The sequence below is a fragment of the Bufo gargarizans genome, chromosome 3, assembly GCF_014858855.1.
Source record: "Bufo gargarizans isolate SCDJY-AF-19 chromosome 3, ASM1485885v1, whole genome shotgun sequence".
In the NCBI taxonomy this organism is placed as follows: domain Eukaryota; kingdom Metazoa; phylum Chordata; class Amphibia; order Anura; family Bufonidae; genus Bufo; species Bufo gargarizans.
Genome location: NC_058082.1, coordinates 559,696,990 through 559,719,679, shown reverse-complemented (window position 1 = coordinate 559,719,679; position 22,690 = coordinate 559,696,990). Strand labels below are relative to the sequence as shown.

Here is a 22,690-nt window from a genome sequence, read left to right as displayed (position 1 = left end):
CCTCGGCCTCTTTCTCACTTTGCACATACTCTGCCTGCCCAGACCTCGGCCTGTCTCTGGCTACATGTTGCCTGATTCCTCAGTGCTCCTCACCGGTGTATCTTGACCCCTGTGGATCAGCAATCATTTAAACGAGATTACTCCGAGAGGTAGAGGTCTGGTGGTTTTCCTGCAGCAAAGTCCAAATCCCTGTATAGGGGCTAAAGCGTGAATAACAGGGGGCAGCACTTAGATAATGCCCTTAGGAGTAGCCCCAAGCCAAATCTGTTCAAGTGGCACAGTGGGTCCACACCCCCTTCATAACAGTTCTTTTTTAAATTAATGGACTTTTTGTCTAATCCACGGACATATTGGTTCCTCCAGAATGAGGAATTGATGCTGGGACCCCTAGTGATCAGCCACAATCTCTGAGGAAATAAAGCAACAAGTGTTTAATTTTTCTACAGCTCCCCCACAGGTAAGATTAAGCATTACGCAGTTCTCATTGAAATTAATAGGCGTTTTAAATAATACAAGGACATGCTGAGTCCTCCAAAACAGGGAATAGGTGCTGGGGTTCCTGTTGATCATTTAGAATCTGTGTGAAAATCCAGCAGCAAGTGTTCAATTTCCCTAGAGCTCCCCCACAGGAAAACCAAAGCATTACACATTTCTTATTAATGGCCTGTTTATGCAAAGCATGGCTTTGCCAGGTCCTCCAGAACAGCAAATAGGTGGCCTAGTTTAACGAGGTAGATACTCATGTTTTGTTCTACTGATTGGTGCAATACCAGACACAACCCAAGCCAAGAGTGGCGCTGTTTCTAGAAACCATCGGACTCATATTTTTTTAGAATCCCATATAACTGTCTTTTTATTATTCTAGTTGACACAGAATTCTGCTAAGAACATTGCAGCGTACCATTGAAGGTAAAGGGTGTGGCCAGCTTCAGGAGGGCGATATCATTGGCCATGGAGCTTGATTTGTATTTGCTGTGGTATATGATCTTTTCAACCAAAACCGAATTAGTCGGAGGTTCCAGAGGTTGGTTCACCAGCCCGACCTGCACGCTCCATGATTCTGGAAAATACAAGCTGCAAATCACAAGGGAGAGAAGGCTCAGTCAAAGTAACATGGTTTACAATGGATTTATAATCAGATTCCGTATCAGATGTAGCAGAGCTGAGAAGTTGCAATTAAAATGTTCCTTTTATGCTTCCCTTTGAAAGTTTTGGGCCCCAATACAAAATCTACAACAGGGCCCCCACCGGTCCTGTTCCAGTTATAATACGAGTGACTTTAGGCCCAGAAGAAAACAGTATCCCTCTACACCCCCATCAGTGAAAATAATATCGATGCAGCACAAAGAGTTAGAAAAAGATGTGACTTTATATATAATTCTGCTATACATTTTCCAGGAGGTCAGCGGCTCCCTCATTCCAATTTGGCGTAAAGCTCTGTCTGACTGTGAGGCAACTGGCTGCAGCAGGAGCCCTCCCCCACTGCTCTGAGGTCAGGAACACTAAACACATCAGCTATAAAATGGAAGGTATTAGAAGGGAATTAAAGGGGTTATGTCAAGTTTGCAAGTTATCCCCTATCCACAGGATAACCGGCCGATGTGACCCCCACCGATCCTGAGAACGGGGGTCCCGTTCCCCTGATCTGATGGAGCGGCAGGTCGAGCACTTCATTCATTCAATTTGGAACTGCCGGAGATAGCGAAGTACAGCAGTTCCATAGAGAATGTATGGAGCAATAGGGTGCGTGCTCAACCTGCCGCTCCATCAGATTGGGGGAATGAATAGGACCCCTGTTCCCAGGATCGGTGGGCGTCCCAGCAGTTAGACCACCATCAATCGGTTAGTTATCCCCTATCCTGTAGATAGATATAACTTGCAAACTTGGCACAACCGCTTTAACCCCCTGTATCCTCTGCATGCTGGCAGTTGTAGTTTTCCCACTGTTCTTCGATCACAATCTTGATCGCCTGTCCACCAGGTGAGCATAAAACACTCGGGTAGTGGGGCAGAAAACGATAGAAGTACCCTGAGTGGTGCCAACTGACAGACTTGCCCCTACTCCATCTGACAAACTCAGCTCTGCTTCATCAATACATTTGGAGATGCCCTGGTATCCATTTCTGCCTGTAAAAACCATGGTGGCTCCAGGGATGGTCAGTAAACGCCGAGCACACTATAGCATCGGCGACATCAATATATTTCCTGCTCTTTATAGAACAAGGCGGCTGGGAGCATGAGATACCGAAGCGCGTGAGCATCCTCCGCAGTCCTCTTGGCCGTGCTAGATAAGCCTCCGATGACATTTCAATTAAAGCAGAGGATTCTATTATAGTTTTTTTCCGCCGTAATCTGTATATACGGAGCACTGAAAATAGAGAGGGGAGAGAGGGGCTGATGGGTGAACGGGGCCAGGACCTCAACGGGTAGAAAACTAAAGAGCAGGTGTAACATTTGTGTTTTAAAGCCGTTTTTAAAGATTTTTTTTCCCTTGGATAGTGATGGATTGGTCGGCTCAGATTCCAGACACTCCCACTGATCACTTGATTGTGGGGTCACGCTAATCGATTTGTCACAGCGCCATGCATTTGATAGTGGCCATGCCCGGTACTGCAGCTCTCAAATTGTTACGAGAAGCGTTATACTTAATCAACCCAAAAAATGGACTGACAATCAACAGTGGGTTCAACTTCTGATATTACGCTTAGTCGTATATAAATGCAAACCATTCGAGTGACGAGGCAAGATTTGGTGCATGCACTTACTCATATACACAGTGAGCGGCAGTAACTATCCACTGGGGACTGATGAGCGAGCCTCCGCACAGGTGTATGCCCTGGAACGTCAGACTGGCTTGCCAAGGCCACTGTCCCTCTGCAGATATGTTCCCTCCCACGATCCGTGCGGATGAAGAATAACTGGGTCGATTTCCACAAACTGCAATTAAACCAAGGGATTAGTGTCATGGTGGAAAGGCAATGCAGAACCTCAGTGGAACCAGGTTAGGGTTATTCACTTTCGAAAAAAGACGACTGAGGGGAGATGCTAATTACTATGTATAAATATATCAGGGGTCAGTACAGAGATCACTCCCATCATCTATTTATCCCCAGGACGGTGACTGTGACGAGGGGACATCCTCTGCGTCTGGAGGAAAGAAGGTTTGTACACAAACATAGAAGAGGATTCTTTACGGTAAGAGCAGTGAGACTATGGAGCTCTCTGCCTGAGGAGGTGGTGATGGTGAGTACAATAACGGAATTCAAGAGGGCCTGGACGTATTTCTGGGGTGTAATAATATTACAGGCTATAGCTACTAGAGAGGGGTCGTTGATCCAGGGAGTTATTCTGATGCCTGATTGGAGTCGGGAAGCAATTTTTTCCCCCTTAAGTGGGGAAAATTGGCTTCTACATCACAGGGTTGTTTTTTTTGCCTTCCTCTGGATCAACTTGCAGGATAACAGGCCGAACTGGATGGACAAATGTATTTTTTCAGCCTTATGTACTATGTTACTAAGGGACAGTATCAAGTTCTTCTATGAGACCTTTACTTCAGGGAAATTGCCAGAATCAAGAACACTGCTTCTAAGAAGCTTCATAAATCTAGACAGCAGAGTGATTGACAAAATCACAGCTTTACAGACCCTACTGCAGATGAGGGACTATAGCTCAGACACCCATCACCTAGACCACTCCAAGGCCTGCCTAACTCCAGGCCTGTATTACACCGTGGACGCCTATATCAACAAGTGCTGGTTCCTGTATCGCTGGTCCTGCTTCCTTCAAGGAGGAGAGTTCTAGTCCAGACAGAATAGATGTAGGAAACACATGTCAGAGCGCCTGCTCCAAGGGACCGTATCTAGTTCCCCTGCGAGACCTTTACTCCAGGGAAATTGCCAGAATAAAGAACACTGCTTCTAAGAAGCTTCAGAAATCTAGACAGCAGAGTGATCAGCAAAATCAAAGCATTACAGACCCTGCTGCAGGTGAAGGGGCTACGGCTCAGACACCTATCACCTAGACCACTCCCAGGCCAGCCCAACTCCAGGCCTCTATTACACCGTGGACACCTATATCGACAAGTGCCATTTAATTGCCACCTAACTAGCCACCATATCTCCTCATCTGTTGCCAGAAACTGCATTTTGTATGTATTGCTGCTGGATGGGCCACAAGATATATTTTGCAAGTAAAGAGAGACTATACTGTTTACTTCTGGCCTGATTCTTCAAACCACCTTTCCACTGTACTCATCCCCAGGGAGTACCGACCTAAGGGAGTACATGATGACACAACATCTCATTAGGGCCACTACCACTCCCATCCTCCACACCAGCTCCTCAGGTGCTTGCTGCAGATTCATCAGGGAACCCAATACAATAATGCACCCGAAAGTTTCAGTGAAGGACCATCCTATTTGTAGGTGACTATGGAGCTGACCACTTGCCACTAAAGTCTATTTGTTATGGAGTTAGGGCCCTACAGACGCCTATGCCGGGCCAATAACAAGCACCGATCAAAGATATGCAAGGCGACCGGCGCTTATTTAAAGGGCCTTTCCCACAGCCTGATGCAGAAGAATAGTCACTATCATAAATGTTGAACCCCCGAATTAGTTTGTACATTGGCCCTATCCTCGGCCCATATAAAAGGACCCTTACCCTGAAATGACCTTCAACCGTTCTCCTGTTAAGATACCACATTTACATCTCTGACTTCAGTCATGTCCGTCTCAAGCATTTAAACTATACACCAAATAAAATAACAGGCTGAAAAGTTAATGAATATAACAATAAAAACACAAATATATAGAATAGAAAATATTTTCGAAAAGATTTTCCACCATTTTTTTCCCAAAAATCTGATTAATAGCACAGTAAATGAAGAAATGTCAAATTTTATTTTCTCTTTGACCACATTGATGAGAATTTTGCCTTGGGTTGAAGGTAGGGTTGCCACCCAGCCAGTAACTTACAGGCCAAGCCGGTAATTTAGTGCCCCTGTTGATGGCGTTAATTTTTTTCTACCGGCAATAATAATTGTCGGTATTTTCCTATATGGACTGTTACTAATGAGCGCTTCCATTGTGGAGCACTCATTAGTACAGTCTTTAGGTCCCAGGGGGGCGCTAATGGAGGCATTAATATTACTGGGGGGCACTAATGGGGCCATTATTAATTCTTAAGGGAAACACTAATGGGGGCATTAGTATTACAAGGGGGGCACTATTCATTCTGAGGGGCACAAATGGGTGTATTAGTATTTCTGGGGGCACTAATCGGGCACTATTAATTCTGGGGGGAGCTAATGGAGGCATTATTTCTGGGGGCTCTAATTGGGGGAAATTTTAATTATGGGGGGCAGTAATGGAGGCATTACTATTACTGGGGGAACTAATGGGGGCATTATTAATTCTGGGGGGTCACTAATGGAGGCATTAATACTACTGGTGGGCACTAATGGGGGCATTATTAATACTCAGAGTCACATTATGACATAGCGACTTATGTTAAGCAACGCCCCCCCACACACAATTACACCCCCTATTGGGTGTGGCTTAACTTGGCCGGTATTTTTTGTTGGGAAAGGTGGCAACTAGTGTTGAGCGACTTGTGGTTTCAAGTTTGATGTACAAGGTTGGGGTTATCTAAGAATTTCGTTATGGATTCCGCTATGACAGTCCATGGTAGCGGAATCCATAATGGAATTCTTAGATAACCCGAACCTTGTACACCGAATTTGAAATCACAGGTTCGCTCAACACCAGTGGCAACCCTAGTTGAAGGCCTGAGTAATCTGAGATAGACTGGTTGCTAGGGACAAACTGCTTGACAACCTTATATAAAAGATTGTGGTGGTTGGGCAGTGTCCATAGCAACCAGACTGTCAGACAGACAGCTTAAAGCTTTATTGACACTGAACTGACAACAGAGAACGGAAGCATCTCAGGAGCAGTCATTACGCCATCCACCATGTCAGCCTGCATAGTCACGCTGTTCCAAAACACTTCACATTATCTCCTGCACCCTCAGAATGATATCGAGTACTCACCCACACACTTTACTGTAGTGACATTTCCCGAGGAGCAGAATTCACTAGAAAAATAAGAATTGGTGAACTGCGCTGTAGGGAAATGCAGAATTTATTGGCAATCAGCCTGACCAAATACATTTCTTTTAAAGGGGTTTTCCAGTTAAAAGCATTTGTCAACAATACAATGGATAGTGAAAAATGTTAGCTGGGTGGGGGTGGGACCACGAGACCCCCAGCGATCTCTGTATTTTATCATATGATGAATATAACTGCACAAAATGTAAAGGGGTTCTCTGATCTGGACAATCCCTACTTGTTAGAAGGGTTTCTGGAAAATAAGTTAATTACTGAGCGTCCCCCAGGTGGGACCAGCAGCGATCAGCTATTTCTTCGAGACCTGGCAATAAGTATTAAAATTCCCTGCAGCGCCACCACAGGTGGAGTGAAGCATTACACAGCTGTTGGCGGTCTGTGCCTGCTGCTGCCGCGTGCCCCTTCTTTTGCAGCATCTCCCTCCTTTGTTTCTGCCTTATGATATTCTACAACGTATGGCCACGTTGCCCGTACGTTGCCCCTATTGCAGCTCTGTGCTGCGGATGCCGACCCATTGACTTGAATGGGTCAACGATCCACAAAATACAGCAAAAGATAGAACATGTCCGATCTTTTGCAGATTGGAAGCCCAAGGAAACCCCCGGAAGCGCCTCCATGAGCTTTCGGGTCCATGCCTTTCCACCGCAAAAGATAGGACATGTCCGTATTTTAAGGATCCATTTAAGTCAATGGGTCTGCACCGCAACACGCCCACTCCCTGCCCTGCTTCACCCACTTTTTGGAAAGACGGAGCTCTAAACCAAAAAAAAGTTGCCTAATTTGTGCACATGGGGTCATGGGGTGCTCCATACTGTGCCACTTTATAAAGCCAATTTTCTGGCTTAGGACTCATGCACACGTACGTATTTTTCTTCCTTTTCCATTCCGTTTTTTTACAAGTCCGCATGCGGAATCATTCATTTCAATGGGGTTTAAAAAACGGAAATGACTCAGTTTCCGTTCCGCAAAAAAATGGAACATTTCCTATTCTTGTCCGTTTTGCGGACAAGGACAGGCATTGTTACAAAAAAAGATGCAGCACGGACGTCACACGGATGTCATCCATCTTTTTTGGTGGCAGCCTTCTAGCTTACTGAGGAACAGCCAGGGCTACTTACCTTCCCTGTAAAATCTGCTGTAGTAGTGTTTCCCGCATGTCAGGATTTGAAGATTTTGTGATGGACACAAACTCTCGTCTAAACCGTTCTTCCACCGCGGTCAGTGCCACAGAGTCGATGCTCACAAAACTGTAAGGTAAAGGTTCGGAAGATGAATGCAAAACTAATCAAAATCCGAGAAAATATCCGTTGAAAAAATAAAATAAAAAGTCATTAGCAGAATATTGGATTCTCAATGGAATGTTTAAAAGGAATCTCCATCTCACAAGATGTTTTTAGGTTCATTCTGTGCTGATATATAATACATAAGTCCCAAATCCCCCGAATAGACATAGATTTAAAGCATATCATTTTGCCTGCGGCCACCACTAGAGGGAGCTCACTCCTAACTGTGTTATGTATGTAACAGTATGCAGTAAACTCTCCAGCTCCCCCTTCTGGTGGCTTCTTGCAGTCAGAATGGTATGTTTTTAAATCTGCAAGTAAAAATTTTCAGATTGGGCAAGTAAAGGCTCAACAGGAAGTCATCAGTGATGCAGCTGACAGCAGATTTATATCCTACGTCTATTGTCACCTTTACTCAATGTATTTATCTCAATCTGCTCCAATATAAGGCATTTATATCTTAAGGTGTTAAGCCCTGCCCCCGAAACATCAGCAACACCCCTTTCTAATACAAATTTGCATAACCATCAGGAATATTGAAAACTATATTAAGCACCATGATGAGGGAGGTACACAGACTCCCTGTGACTTCATCCTACAGTATGAATCCATAGGCACTCCTTGTGCCAGTATGGTGCCTATATAGCGATGCTACACGGGGATGCCATAGTGTATGCCACCATATCAAAAATAAGTCATAAAGAGAATTTTAAGAAATACTGTATGCTGGCAAATTCAGGCTATCCCAATTAAAAAAAAGGGTGGGGCTTATGCAGGCCTTGCCCAGGAGTGGGCGTTTCTATCTGGTTTGGCCATTCACAGGGTGAGGCTTAAATGCCCCAAATTTAAGAGGTGCAGGAGAGGTCCAAGAAGTCTACAGACACCATAATACAGTAACATGCATGAGCCCTTATTCTTCTGGGCATGGACATCCTGTCATCTAACCTTCACGCAGCATATGTCATGTGACCTTCATGCAGCATATGTTTTGTTGATGCTACCATGGCAACCCCAAAGCAAGCGTAATATTTCCAGTTAGGGGATCATAAGGTATTGATTGGAGTTGCCATCCAGAATGTAGTAAAGAGAGGTCATCTACCCTCTCCAGTAAACCCAATCTTTAGACAGATTCAAAAATGTTATAAAAGAGACAAGCGCATGCATAACTCGAATCCTAATTACCTTGAAAACCCTAATTGCTTACATGTCAAATTCCCATACAAGCTTTTCCATCCATCAGAGCAGACGGTTTTCCAGGAGCCGGCGGTATACGCCTGCAGGATGCCGATCCGGCCGCTAAGCCGCACTACAACAGATTTCACAAATGCCGTTACTGTCTCATAAAAATGTTGTGCTACGCAACGCATGGAGAAAAAAAGCAAATAAGTTGGTGTACTGGTCAATGAAAGGCCCTTTTTGTAGGCCCATGTCTTCACATAATGATGGGCCAGCAGAAGACAACCCCACTTGGAGGTGATTTTGTTGCTGATCACTTGTCACTAGGATCTAGTTCTTATGGGATGATTCACAAACAACCTATAACATCTTACTGATGATATGTTCTGAGTGTGGACCTTATATGTTCGGTATAGTTGGTCATGGCCTTCAGAATCGTGTCCTTTGGTAGGCCCAATGAAGCTATTCCACTGACTCTCCTCTCCAATCAGCCTAGAATTGGGGTTCCTTAGGGCCACCAGATGAAACTACTCTCTGGGCCCAACCCCTATATCGTCGATAAAGTCTAATTGATTCAAAACCTAAGACATAGACCCTAGTGGACAGTGATTAGCTCAAAAGGCAACTCTAAAAGGATTTTTTTCTCTTGGATCTTTGGGGCCCAATATGGCTTCATAGACTGGGCCCACCAGAGGATCCCCTAGTACTCTGGTGGGCCAGTACAACCCTGTTTCCAATAGCTTACTGTATATCTTATAACCTTTCTTGTCCCTCCACATTTCCCCCTGGTCTTGCTTGCTCAGATTCAAGATTACTCACACCATCTGCTCATGGCTCTTCTTGGGAGGGACCTAAAACAAGTCTGTGCAGTGCAGGGATGCAGCCTATTGTATAGCCAACCACATACGGAAGTGGTGGTCACACAGGTGGTTACCAATCGTGGGTAACAGGGGTTCTTTTGTAGAACATAGGGAGAAATTTATTAGAACTGGCTTATTTTTTATTCGGTAGTCTAAATAAAAAGTGCACTGGAGTAAAATGAGCCAAATTTATGAGGAAGCAAAGACCACAAAATTTGGTGCATCTTCTGGTAGTCCATGCTCTAGAAAATCAAATCTATGTCCTGGCCTAAATTTGTGCTGTAACGTACACTAGTTTCTGGCCTAAATTATACTAAATCTGTTAGGACATTAAAGTTCTCGCCCTTCCACTAAGTCCCACCAACTTTAAGGGTCCCATTTTATGTAGTCACAATTTTAATTGTGCCTTGTGATTTTTGTGCACCAGAAATTTGCAATACAGTGTTTTTGGACACCCCAAATAAAGATAGGCTGTGATTACCACATCTGAGTTCATCATCTCCGTCTGGACAGTCGTAGACTCCGTCGCACCGTTTGGACTTTAGGATACATTTGGAAGAGGATTGGCAGCGGATCTTCCCAGGACATGTGTAGTGAACTAGGAAAAGAAAGTTAAAATATGTCTACCATTATATCTCAGGCTTCTGTGCTCTCCTCCTCAAGTTTTATGCTGCAGATCTTCTTGTTCTGTTTGGCTTCTTTGTATAAGCACAAGCCCTTCACAGGCTCAGAAAATCTGGAGCTCATGACCATTACGGCAAGGGCAGGATGGACTACAAGCAATATGGCATGTGTACAGTCGATAGGGCAGATTGTGCAGCCCGGCCTTCAACCGGTCATACTGTATTATGATGACATCACGTATTCGTGGTAGTCATTGGCACTGATCGAGGCGTTTAAGGCTGCCACACACTGGTAGAAGAAGCTGAGCAAAATCTGTTCTGAGCTGACAACAAAAATCATTTGATTTCTTGTAATCTGAATGTCCATATTTGTGCTGATTCATTTCCTAATATATCCATATACCAACCTGATCTATGTTTCTGATACACTGCTCCAAATCTTCTGCACATTCATCTATTAAAAAAATATAATTATTTTTCTTGCAGCCGCCACTAGAGGGAGCATAGGAGCTTACTTCATACTGTTTATACATTGAACTCAATAATAACTCAGTATATGGAAGACTCCCTCTAGTGGTGACAGCCAGAATTCAATTATTTAAAGAGTTTGTGCCACGGAATAGGGGATAGCAGTCTGACCAGTTGGAGTCTGACTGTTGGGACCCCCACCAATCAGAGAACGGGATTCTTGTGTCTCCCTGTATGAATGGAGTGTGCATGCTGCCACTCCAATTGTGTCTATAGGACGGCCTGAGATTGATGACAGCTTTTCTTCAGCAGTCCCAGAGAGACTCCAGTGTTCATGCTGCATTCATACTGGGAGACACGGGACCTCATTTCTCGTGATCGTGAGGGTCCCAGAGGTTTAACCCCTGTGATCAGACTTATTTCTTATCCTGTGGCACACACTCTGTCAATGAATGAATTCTGGCTGCCTGCGGCCACCACTAGGGGGAGCTTACTGTATACTGAGTTAATACAGAGTTCAACGTGCCATTTGGCACATGCCTTATTGAAGACTGTACAATTTTTGAGGAAAAAAGTAGGCAGGGATCGGTCATGGCCACCTGTGCCCCAATAGTGGAGTAAATTATAGGTCAATTGAGGACCTTCTAGAATATGTGCCTCTTAAAGGGGTTGTGTCACAAAGCATATTCTACATTTTTCAAACCAGCTCCTGGATCTGAATACTTTTGTAATTGCATGTAATTAAAAATTTAGTATAGCCATTGAGCTATTCAGTAAAATCTATCTGTATAGCGCCACCTGCTGTTTGTTCTTGTCCTTATTTTTTTGTCCATCTCACTGAGCTGGTTGAACATGCTCAGTTTAAATCCTAAACTGCCGCCAGCCATATGTTCTGTTAGAATCTGAGGCAGTCACAGGGAGAGAGCTGCAGCAGAAAGGACACACACCCTGAGCTGCAGCAGAGAGGGCACGCCCCCTGAGCTGCAGCAGAAAGGGCACACACCCTGAGCTGCAGCAGAGAGGGCACACCCCCTTAGCTGCAGCAGAAAGGACACCCCCCTGAGTTACAGCAGAAATGACACGCCCCCTGAGTTACAGCAGAAATGACACGCCCCCTGAGCTGCAGCAGAAAGGACACACACCCTGAGCTGCAGCTGAGAGGGCACACCCCCTGAGCTGCAGCAGAAAGGACACACACCCTGAGTTACAGCAGAAATGACACGCCCCTGAGCTGCATAAGAAAGAACACACCCTGAGCTGCAGCAGAGAGGGCACATCCCTTGAGCTGCAGCAGAAAGGACACACACCCTGAGCTGCAGCAGAAAAGACACACCCCCTGAGTTGCAGCAGAAAGGACACACACCCTAAGCTGACAGCTTGAAATAAATCTAGCAGAGCAATGAATGGGGGGATCTCTGGACCCATGTGAGGTACAGCGCTGGTTCTGGCTTTGTTAGAAAGGTACTTTTATGTACTATACCAGGGATGCCCAACTTGTGGCCCTCCAGCGGATGCAAAACTACAACTCCCAGCATGCCCGGACAGCCTACAGCAGGGAATGGTGGGAGTTGTAGTTTTACATCAGCTGGAGGGCGGCAGGTTGAGCGTCCCAGTACTATACGATGTCTGATTTTCATTTTTATATTCCATCTTTTATAAGTCTGGCGCACCGGTGTATGAAATTGTGGTTTTAATCAATTTCCGCTGCATCAATGCAGGGGATTTGGAGCTCTGTATCAGAAAAGCTATATTAGGAAATGATTCTAATTTTGGAAGATTCACGTTTTTTTGCGTCATTCGCTTCTCGTGTAAAATCCCGATCGATACGCGGCCTGCCTTCTGCCCGCTAGACGGCCCCGCCGTTGCTTTTCGAGGCGAGCAGATCCGAGAGGAGACCCGCGAAAGATTAATGCCTCCTAGAAGTGCACAGGGACCAGACATTAGACACGGTTAGACAGCGAATTCGCGCTAAGTAGAAGAGTGCATGAAACTCATCCGGCGTAATGAATGTCTACTGTCCAATTAAGCCATTAATACGCTGATAAACAAGCCATCAAGTCATCGGCCATTCATCGCGCCCTCAGACAGCCAAGGTGAGGAAGGTCAGCTCGCTTTTGCTTAATGAAAAAGAAGCCGCCAACCGTCTCCATTCTTCCTTTCAAGTGGCTTGTAAAACATTTAATCCCTGACAATTTAATGGAGACGCCGCTGAATAATGAATAGCGCTCACCAATCAGGCCGGTAGCAATCACCAGGGCGATAGCCAGGACGGCGAGGAGGAGGAGGATGACATATTTCATGGGGATGACGGGATGGCACTTGGAGGATCCATCACTTTCTCTGGTCTCTGGGAGGAAAAAATAAATAAAAATCAGAAACATAGAAACAATCCGGACGTTTACGCACTATCCGAGGACGTCACCATATTGGCATTTCCCGGCGGTCGTGACATTCGTTATTCTTCCAGTTGGGTTGTTTGAAGAGGCTGCGGCACTCCTGTCGGCGCTGCGGACTACAGTTTACCAAGGACAGCGCCGTCCTTTGTATAGTGGCTGCTCTTGGTATTGCAGCTCAGGCCCATTCACTTGGCCTTGTGACCGATGAACATGATGTCACCGGACTCGCCAGAGCACCATGGCCTCTTCAAACCTGGGAGTCGGACCACCACCGATCTGATATTGATGACATATCATGAGGATAAATCATCAATATTCTACACCCCTTAAAGGGGTTGTACCACAAAAAATATTCTACAGCTTTTAAACCAGCACCTGGATCTGAATACTTTTGTAATTGCATGTAATTAATCATTTAATATTAAGTTATTCAATAAAATGTATCTGTATAGCGCCACCTGCTGTTTGTTCATATTCTTATTTCTTTGACCTGCTCACTGAGAAGGCCGCACATGCTCAGTTTCATCCTTTAACTGCCTCCTGAGCTGTGATAGGACGAGAGCTGCAGCACAATAGACACGCCCCCTTAGCTGCAGCAGAAAAGACACTCCCCTTGAGCCGTCAGCTTGATATAAATCTTGCAGAGCAATCAATGGGGAGATCTCTGGATCCATGTGTGGTAAATTGCTGTGGACTGTATGATGTCTCCCTATGTACACTCCCTATATACATGCACACTGGGTTTGGATGAGCATGCATGTGTTTTCAGTAGGGAGAGGGGAATTAGCATCTGGAAAATACTTCTGACAGCTTATCTCCCTGGAGAACAAAGGATCGGACATGTTAGTACACATCCGATACTGTTTGGTCTGGCTAAAATCAGTGGGTTCGGCCAACGTAAGTCTGCCAAACCTTAAAGGGGTTTTCCTGGAATTGAGGAAAGCAACATTGATTGCTGGGGAGCGACTCCGAGCATCTCAGACAATCGGTTGTTGGTGTCATTGGCCTGTCACTTGACCTCCGGGCAGCTCAGTCCCGTTCAAGTGAAAGGGATTGAGCTGCAATACCAAGCATGGCCACTATACAATGCATGGCGCTGTTTAGACAGAATCATTTCGTCCAATCAGCAGAGCTCTTAGAAAAAATGTGTCCAATCAGCAGGGCTTCTTCATTTGCATAAACCCTGCCGATTGGACAAAATGATTCTGTAGAATCTTTTAGCTCCTCCCTAGCGCTGTTTGCGATGTAGTATGAGGAAACTGCATGACTGACCCAAACGCTTCAAAAATCTGATCGGCAGGGGTGCCAGGTGTCGGACCGCCACCGATTGGATGACGTATCTCGAGGATGAGGTATCAGTATTTTATTTTTATTTTTTTCTGGGGAAAACCCCTTTAATTGATAGGGGTGTACTTACTTATGCAAAATGTTATTTTACACCCCAGATCGAATTCATCTCATCTTAGGGCTTGTCAATGGACAGAGGATCGTTTTTTGTTTTTTTTTATTTTTATGCCCTGACACATCAAATCTTCCGCATTTGACAAGGGGCGTGTTTACTTTTGCAATGGACTGCAATCTGCTTTTTCCTTGCAGTACGCGTCTAGGTATGTGGGAGCAGGTAAAGGTTAGGCGCTACCTGGGGTTGTTTAGCCGTATATTATGCGGACCTCTCCGCCTTATCGGCGCTGCAGGCTTTGCTAAGCTGTAACTATGTTTCCGGGCGCATTTTTCTCCAATAATTAGGAAGAATGGCTGGCAGGACAGATGGGGAGGGAGAAAGAAGTCAGCTTTTTTTTTTTTCTCTCCCTCTGGCAAAATTACAAGTTTAAGCAAATGAACATCTGCATATTCAAACCCTGCAGATTACAGGACAATGAAACGCGGCAGCTGGAAAATTAATGGGAGGCAATTTAAAGATAGAGCTCAATTCCCCGAACCTAAATAAAAACAAAATCTGTATTTATAGCCGTCAGGTTATCTCGCAGGATGGGGGGGGGGGGGTGAGTACTTATACAACTCAGCTGTTTCTGCTGAAAGTCATAAAAAAGTTGTATGTTCCCATCGGGTGTTGAAACCAAACTCTGCGGCAGTGTACACACAGTGCATCGACGAGCGGAGGGGGTTCTATAGCATTAAAAAGCCCCCGCTGAGCAGTTTAGGAGACAATACTGTGCGAAATAAAATAATATTTCTAGACTGATTTATTTTGGAGGTTAATGAGTGCTGTATAAATCTCTATGCAGTGAGCCCCCCCTAGTGGTGGCTGCCGGCAGTCAGAATTTTATCAAGGAACGCAGAATATTCGGAGCACCGAACACTGGACTTATTTTGAGGTTGTCCCATCTCAACATTTGGGACATATCGTTAGGAAGTGCCATAAATATTAGACAGGTGCTGGTCTCACCTCTGGGACCTGCTCCTATCTTCAGAAAGAGGCCCCCGAAAGTGAAGGAGAGTGCACTGGGCATGCTAGGTGTGCACTCCTTTCACTGTTATGGGACTTTCAAAAATAGCCAAGCGAGTGTCCCATAGCAGTGAATGGAATTAATAGTGCCCCCATTAGAGCTCCCCAGAATGAATAGTGCCCCCAGTAGTAGTAATGCCCCTTTAGTGCCCCCCATTAATATGAATGCTCCAATTATTGCCCCACAGAATTAATAATGCCACCATTAGCGCTGCCCAGAATTTATAATCCCCCCATTAGAGCCCCCAGTAATATTAATGCACCCATTAGTGCCCCAGTAATAGTAATGCCCCTATTAGTGCCCTCCAGTAATAGTAATGCCCCCATTAGTGCCCCCCAGTAATATGAATGCCCCAATTATTGCCCCCCAGAATTAATAATGCCACCATTAGCGCTGCCCAGAATTTATAATCCCCCCATTAGAGCCCCCAGTAATATTAATGCACCCATTAGTGCCCCCAGTAATAGTAATGCCCCTATTAGTGCCCTCCAGTAATAGTAATGCCCCCATTAGTACCCCCCAGTAATATGAATGCCCCAATTATTGCCCCCCAGAATTAATAATGCCACCATTAGCGCTGTCCAGAATTTATAATCCCCCCTGTAATAGTAATGACCCATTAGTGTTCCCCAGTAATAATTATGCCCCCATTAGTGCCCCCAGTAATATAAATGTCCCAATTATTGCCCCCAAGAATTAATAATGCCACCATTAGAGCCCCCAGTAATATTAATGCAACCATTAGTGCCCCCAGTAATACCAATGCCCCCATTAGTGTCCCCCAGTAATAGTAATGCCCCCATTAGTGCCCACCCGAATTACTAATGCCCCCATTAGTGCCCCCCAGAATTAATAATGTCCCCATTAGTGCCCCCAGTAATACGAATGCCCCCATTAGTGTCCCCCAGTAATAGTAATGCCCCTATTAGTGCCCACCCAAATTACTAATGCCCCTATTAGTGCCCACCAGATTTAATAATGCCCCCATTAGTGCCAGCAAGTAATAGTAATGCACCCATTAGGGCCCCCCAGAATTACTAATGCCCCAATTAGTGCCCCCAGTAATAGTAATGCACCCATTAGGGCCCCCCAGAATTACTAATGCCCCCATTAGTGCCTCCCAATATTAATAATGCACCCTTCTCTGCTTGTGCAAAAACAAATAAACTCGACTGCCAATTATTGTCGCCGGTAGAAAAAAATTACTGGCAGGGACACTAAAATACCGGCTTGGCTGGTGAATTACCGGCCTGGTGGCAACCCTAGTTCCAGGTCACCTCACTTTCTGTGCCTGGGGTGCAATGAGATGCAATCATAACTGGGTCTGAAGGGATACGGCAGTCTATCCGGCAGATGCAGCAGCATGCACAGGGGCCAGAGTGCAGCACTGCACATGCAAGACAAGTGGCTAGTTTGTATTCTGGCCACCTGATCCTGCTGGTCTGATCTGGGCTGCGCAGGGTAGCGTGTTAAAGTAGTATATCCAAGCCCCTGTCCATGCCCCTTGCTTTGATCCTGCTGACCCACCATGGGGTATGCTTTTGCCTCAGGAAGTGTCCTCCTTTGTTGGCCCACAGGCACCATGGATCTCAAATAGCTCCATTCTAATGGTTTGGTATTGGTTCTGCACAGTGTCGAACTGGGGTTCCTCGGGCCCGTCAAAGGAAATTATTTTCAAGGCCCAACCGGCATATCATCAATAATTTAAAATTAATTATTTGAATGAAAGACATAGACCCTAGTGGCAAGTGACTGGCTCCAAAGCCAGCCAAATGTTATATTCTTCTGGATCTTTGGGGCTCATTATTAGAGATGTGCGAAGTTTGGAAAATTGGCCGATTCACTAAAGTTCGCCAAGAAATTTGTCACAAATCTCTATGAATCAGGAAGAGCAGGCCACCAGGCCTAATCATATGCATCCCACTTGATGGCCCAATCTCAGTGTGAAGGCTTGGAAGTTAACCCTTTCCTGACAGCCGACAGTACATTTACGTTGGCAGCCGGCATTTAAAAATGGCGCCCCCTGGCACCATGGCCGCTGTATGTCTGTTGTTTTAAAGAGCATTCGTGTCGAATGGAATTTTTCCTAAACTTCGGACTGAATTCCACTTCAGATGCTTCATTTCCACTCAACACTACTCATTATGGTATCGGAGCCTGGGTCCATTGATGGATCTCCTGGTATTGTGGTGGCCCAGCCCTACTCTTGTTTTGCATCCAAGGCTCTTGCTTCCTGCTTATTTTGTCCTAGCCCTCAGCTTGTCTGATCTATGGTCTGAATTAAGTTATAGGTCTGGTCTGGGGCCTGACATAGAAGTCTGAACATATTTAGGGGTCCCAAGGGGATACAGGGGGTCTGAATATATTTAGGAGCACCCTTTTAGGCAGGGATGGGATTCAAATTTTAACAACAGGTTCCCTACTCAACAGTGTTTACATATACATACACCATATATATGCAACACACATACACATAAATACATCATATACATGGTACACATACATGAATACACTATATATACACTGCACACACATACCACCCAACTAAGGAGCTAAACTATCAGTGGTGCTCGAAGCAATGGAAGCAAACATCTCCAGCTGCCCTGCCACCGACAGAGCACCGGATCGTGACTCAGCCGGTAACACGGTTCTCCGATCCAGTTGTAATTTTAACAACCGTATCTGGAGAACTGTAGGGATCTGCCTGAATCACATGCCTGCTTATAGGTAAGTCAAGTCTTAAAACAAGGCCAACACCATTTTTTTTACAAGCTGATGCTCGATGTGAGGAGCTTTTCCAAACTGACATCTCTGCACCACTGGTGGTGGGTAGTGGAGCCTCTGGCCTTAATGTCCTTCTGGCGCTCAGTGATCATGCTACCCCTGAGTTCGGGTGCTAGGTTTATTAGTTATTTTGGTTGACAACTCGCTATCTTTTGATGTTTAGAGATGGATTTTGATGGTTGATCCATATTGTCTCCGTATTTTTTCCAGCTGACCCCTGTTTATCTTTCTGCTTGTCGTATCCTCGTCACTTGGTTAGGTCGGAGGCCACGTCTTACCCGATCTGTTTTCTCCCGGATCCACTTTTGTTTTTGCTAGGAAAAATCTAAAGTAAGAGAAGGCGATGTCCACCACTGGTAGCTCATCTTCTGAAACAGACACGATTTCTAGACTACCGGAAGCCGGAGCCTCTTCCAGGGCCTGGAAGAAAGAAGACATCTCATGACACATGATCAAAACGTAATAAGTTGTCGAAGAAAATAAAACAGAAACATAAAAAAGTCAGTAGCTGAGCCGAGTGGCTCCTAGTTTAGAAGTGCGTAGTATCACAACGGTGCTGCAAAGGTCTAAGGATTGGCTTCACCCATGAGTTTCCTCACGTTTATTAATTTTGTTCTTTTCACATTTTCTATATCTCGTCCTAACCCTTTGAACCTTGAGATCCCCCTACCTTCCCTCCCTTCCCTACCTTCCCTTTTTCTTGATTTTCAATTTGATACGTGCCAGGAAATTGGTCTCTGGAATAGGTGCCTTATTCTCTAGGCCTTTGTGGCACATGCAAAGTGTCATGCCTTCTTCTCAGCCAGCTAAGCGCATCGAGGCCCTATGGGTAAAACTGCGTGTACATCATCATCATCATCAGGGTTTATGGGGCAAGCATCTTCTCTCCAGGCCAAGGTAAGCCTCCTGGTGTCTCCAGCATGTGGCCTTCAGTACCACACCCGTCCATGAGCTGTATGTTGTATTATAGCTCAGCCCCATTCCCTTCGAAGGAACTAAGCTGCAGTGACAGACCCAACCCATGGACTGTTGTGGCGCTGTTGGTATAATAAGTACAGGATGTAGACCCATGTTAGGTTATGGACATCCCTGGGGTCCTCACCAAGATCCAGGGCTGCCTAGATGTGGTTCCACCTCCACTAGGGTCTCCTTTTGTGCACATGTCGTTTAACAGGTTAAAAAACAGTAAAAGTAAATTATGGGGTCTGGACTAGTGTTGGGCTACGCAGCCAATAAACGTGCGCCGAGGTACTGGCACGCACTGTAATGCCGTAGCCATTATGGCCATTACAGTGATTAGCTGGCCAGAACGCGGCATCGGGTGCTATATAGCACCCGATGACACGTGGTTCGGCTCAGTCTTAGTCAGGGAGAGCAGCAGCAGCAGAAGGGACAGATAGTGTAGGGACAGGAATTATTATTTTTTTTTTAGGCAGGGTTTACTGCAGTTGTTTGGCCGCTGCTGACAGTGACACAACCTCTGCTACATCTGTTGTGTTATATTTGCGCTGTGAAATTTCACAGCGCAATTGTTTGGCTGCTGGTGACAGCGACATTACCTGCGCTACATCTCCTGTATAACGTTTCCGCATCCTAAATATCAGTGAGGTTCAGTGTAATTTTTTCTTAGCCGCTGGGGACAGCGACATTACCTGCGCTACATCTCCTGTATAACGTTTGCACATCCTAAATATCTGTGACATTCAGTTTAATTTTTTTGCGCATACACTTACAAAACCTGCGCTACTGTACGTGTGACATACTTGCAAGCACATATAGACCATTTAATATGCTCAAGGCGAGCAGTAAGGGACGGGGAACTGGCCGTGATGCTGATGGTACACGCAGAGGCCGTGGCCCTGGGCGCGGGGAAACTGTGCCTGCTGCCAGAGCACAAGAAACACACTCATCACGATACCTAGCTTCATATCCCAGTTTGCAGGGCGGCGCAGGACACCACTCTCAAACTCACACCAGTGCGACCAGGTGGTCGGTTGTATTGCAGTAGATAGTGCTTCCAGTCGGTTAAGCACCACCCTGTCTACCACAAAGTCCAGTCTCAGTAGCCAAGAGTCTGGTCAACAGAATCGTCACCTTTATCATCCTTCCTCCCACCATAGAGAGTCTTGGCAAACAAGTGATCCCACACTCTGATATTCCGAGCAGCTCTTTTCATCGCCATTCCTTGATTTGGCCCTCTCGCCAAGCCCGCTTGAAGAGGGACATGAGATCTTGTGCCCTGATTCCCAAACTCTTGAGCATCCACAGTCAGAAGAAGATGACGGTGGGGAACGGCAATTCGTGTTTCAGGAGGTGGATGATGATGATGAGACACAGTTGCCAATAAGTCATCAGCAATTAGTGTCTCAAGAGGTTCATGATGAGGATGAGACACAGTTGTCAATAAGTGAGGTTCTTGTTAGGTCAACAAGTCAGGAGGATGACCAGAGTGAGGAAGTGGAAGAGGATGTGGTGGACGATGAAATCACTGACCCAACCTGGGAATGTGGCAAGCCGAGCGAGGACAGCAGTACAGAGGGGGAGGGATCCGCAGCACCGCAACAGGCTGGAAGAGGCAGTGGGGTGGCAAAAGGTAGAAGGCGGGCCACACCAAACAGGCCCACAACTGTTCCCCGGAGCACCCTCTTGCGGCAATCTCCCTTGCCAAGGGGTAGGTGTTCCGCAGTCTGACGCTTTTTTGAGGAAAGTGCGGACGATAATAGAATTGTCATTTGCAACCTGTGCCGTACCAAAATGAGCAGGAACGTGAACACTAGCAACCTCACCACCACCAGCATGATCCGCCACATGGCATAAAAGCACCCTAATAGGTCGGCCGGACGCCTGGGTCCACAATGAGTGTCTGCGGGTCACAGCACGGCCTCCTCTTCCCGTGTGTTACGTGCTGGCCAATCCCCTGTCCAAGACACAGGCCTGGATGCCTCCCACCCTGCCCCTAGACCTTCGCAAGCACCATCAGCTAGCACATCCACTTCCCTGTCCTAGCACAGCGTACAGATGTCCATACCCCAGGCCTTTGAACGAAAGCGCAAATACCCAGCCACCCACCCACAGGCCACAGCACTAAATGCACACCTTTCCAAATTGCTGGTCCTGGAAATTTTGCCATTTAGGCTTGTGGACACTGAGGCTTTCCTCTGCCTAATGGCGGCGGCGGTCCCTTGGTACTCAGTCCCCAGCCTCCACTATTTTTCCCGGTGTGCCGCCCCCGCCTTACACCAGCATGTGTCCTGTAATATCATCCGTGCCCTGACCAACTCAGTTATTGGGAAGGTCTGTTTAACAACTGACACATGGACAAGAGCTTGTGGCCATGGACGCTACATTTCCCTGACCGCACATTGGGTGAACGTTGTGGAGGCCGGGAGAGAGTCATACCCTGGGATGGCACAGGTGCTACAGACGCCAAGGATTGCGGGCCCTACTTCCATCAGGATTTCTGCCACCACCTACATTAGTGGCTGCACCCCCCCCTTCTCAATAGGGGGGGTCATTATAGGGGTGGGATAACCCCTTTCATTTCCCTGCAGTGCCACCACAGGAGCAATGAAACAATCAATGGATTGTCTGTGTAATGCTGGTCAGGACTGGTCCCCCTGAGCAAAAGACCTTTTAACAGCAGAGAGATGCGGATCCTGAACAGAGGACAAGTTTCTGAATTTGACGACCCTTTAAAAGTGGACCCGTCCCCTCTCCTGACAAGTCTGTTTCAGTAACTATTTGCATTCCCCATGTAATAACAATTCTGGACCATCTATTCTCACTGTGCTGTTCCTCTAATATTCCTACTACAGGTTTATGACTGAATTGCCAGCATCCTGCAATAAAGGTCCAGCTGGGTGTTACCAGTTGTGGGTGTGTCCCTGCACAGTCTGACACTATCCAATCAGTGCTGCCAGTTTTAGACACCCCCCCAACTGGTAACATCCAGCTGGACCTTTATTGTAAACTGCTAGTAACTCAGTCACAAATTTTCAGTAAGAGCAACAGAGGAACAGCACTACATAAAGTAATAAAAATAGATGCTCCAGAAGTGTTATTTAATGGGGAATGCAAGTAGTTACTAAAAACAGATATACATTATTTGCCGCCAGCCACCAACTTGTGTCTGTTCTACTTTAGTGATATCCGCTCTCGCACCGTGGCCTGCATTAATATTTTTTTGTACCTGGAGTAAATTCATGGCCCCCAATGCAAAATCTGTAACAGGGCCCCCACTTCCATGTCCCATTTAAAATACTAGTGTCTTCTTATGTGGCAGAGGGGCCTTTGGGCCCCATCAGGCACCAGGTGCGACTGCTGTCTCTGCATTCCCTATAGCTACCTGTCATCGCTCCTCAGGGGAGGGGCTAGAGGATTGAATTAAAATTTGTTCTGAGCCTCAACGCAACATTTGGTCCAAAAGGTTAAAAAAAAAGGCAAAAAAATAAGAAGCAAAAAAAATTGAAAATGGTTAGTTTTCACAGCAACGAGACGGAAAACAAG

General features: G+C 46.0%; 1 protein-coding gene across 1 annotated transcript in view; it reads right to left on the bottom strand.

Annotated features, from left to right (window-relative positions):
* Positions 1–22,690, bottom strand: part of TMPRSS3 (transmembrane serine protease 3) — a 155,090-nt gene that overhangs the window by 33,333 nt on the left and 99,067 nt on the right. Inside the window, exons 7-14 of the mRNA XM_044285875.1 lie at positions 18,463–18,604; positions 12,767–12,883; positions 9,927–10,043; positions 8,592–8,715; positions 7,245–7,373; positions 6,052–6,095; positions 2,766–2,937; positions 902–1,074 (exon numbers count right to left, since the gene is read on the bottom strand). Coding sequence (XP_044141810.1) covers positions 902–1,074; positions 2,766–2,937; positions 6,052–6,095; positions 7,245–7,373; positions 8,592–8,715; positions 9,927–10,043; positions 12,767–12,883; positions 18,463–18,604 — 1,018 coding nt within the window. The remainder of the gene's footprint in view (positions 1–901; positions 1,075–2,765; positions 2,938–6,051; positions 6,096–7,244; positions 7,374–8,591; positions 8,716–9,926; positions 10,044–12,766; positions 12,884–18,462; positions 18,605–22,690) is intronic.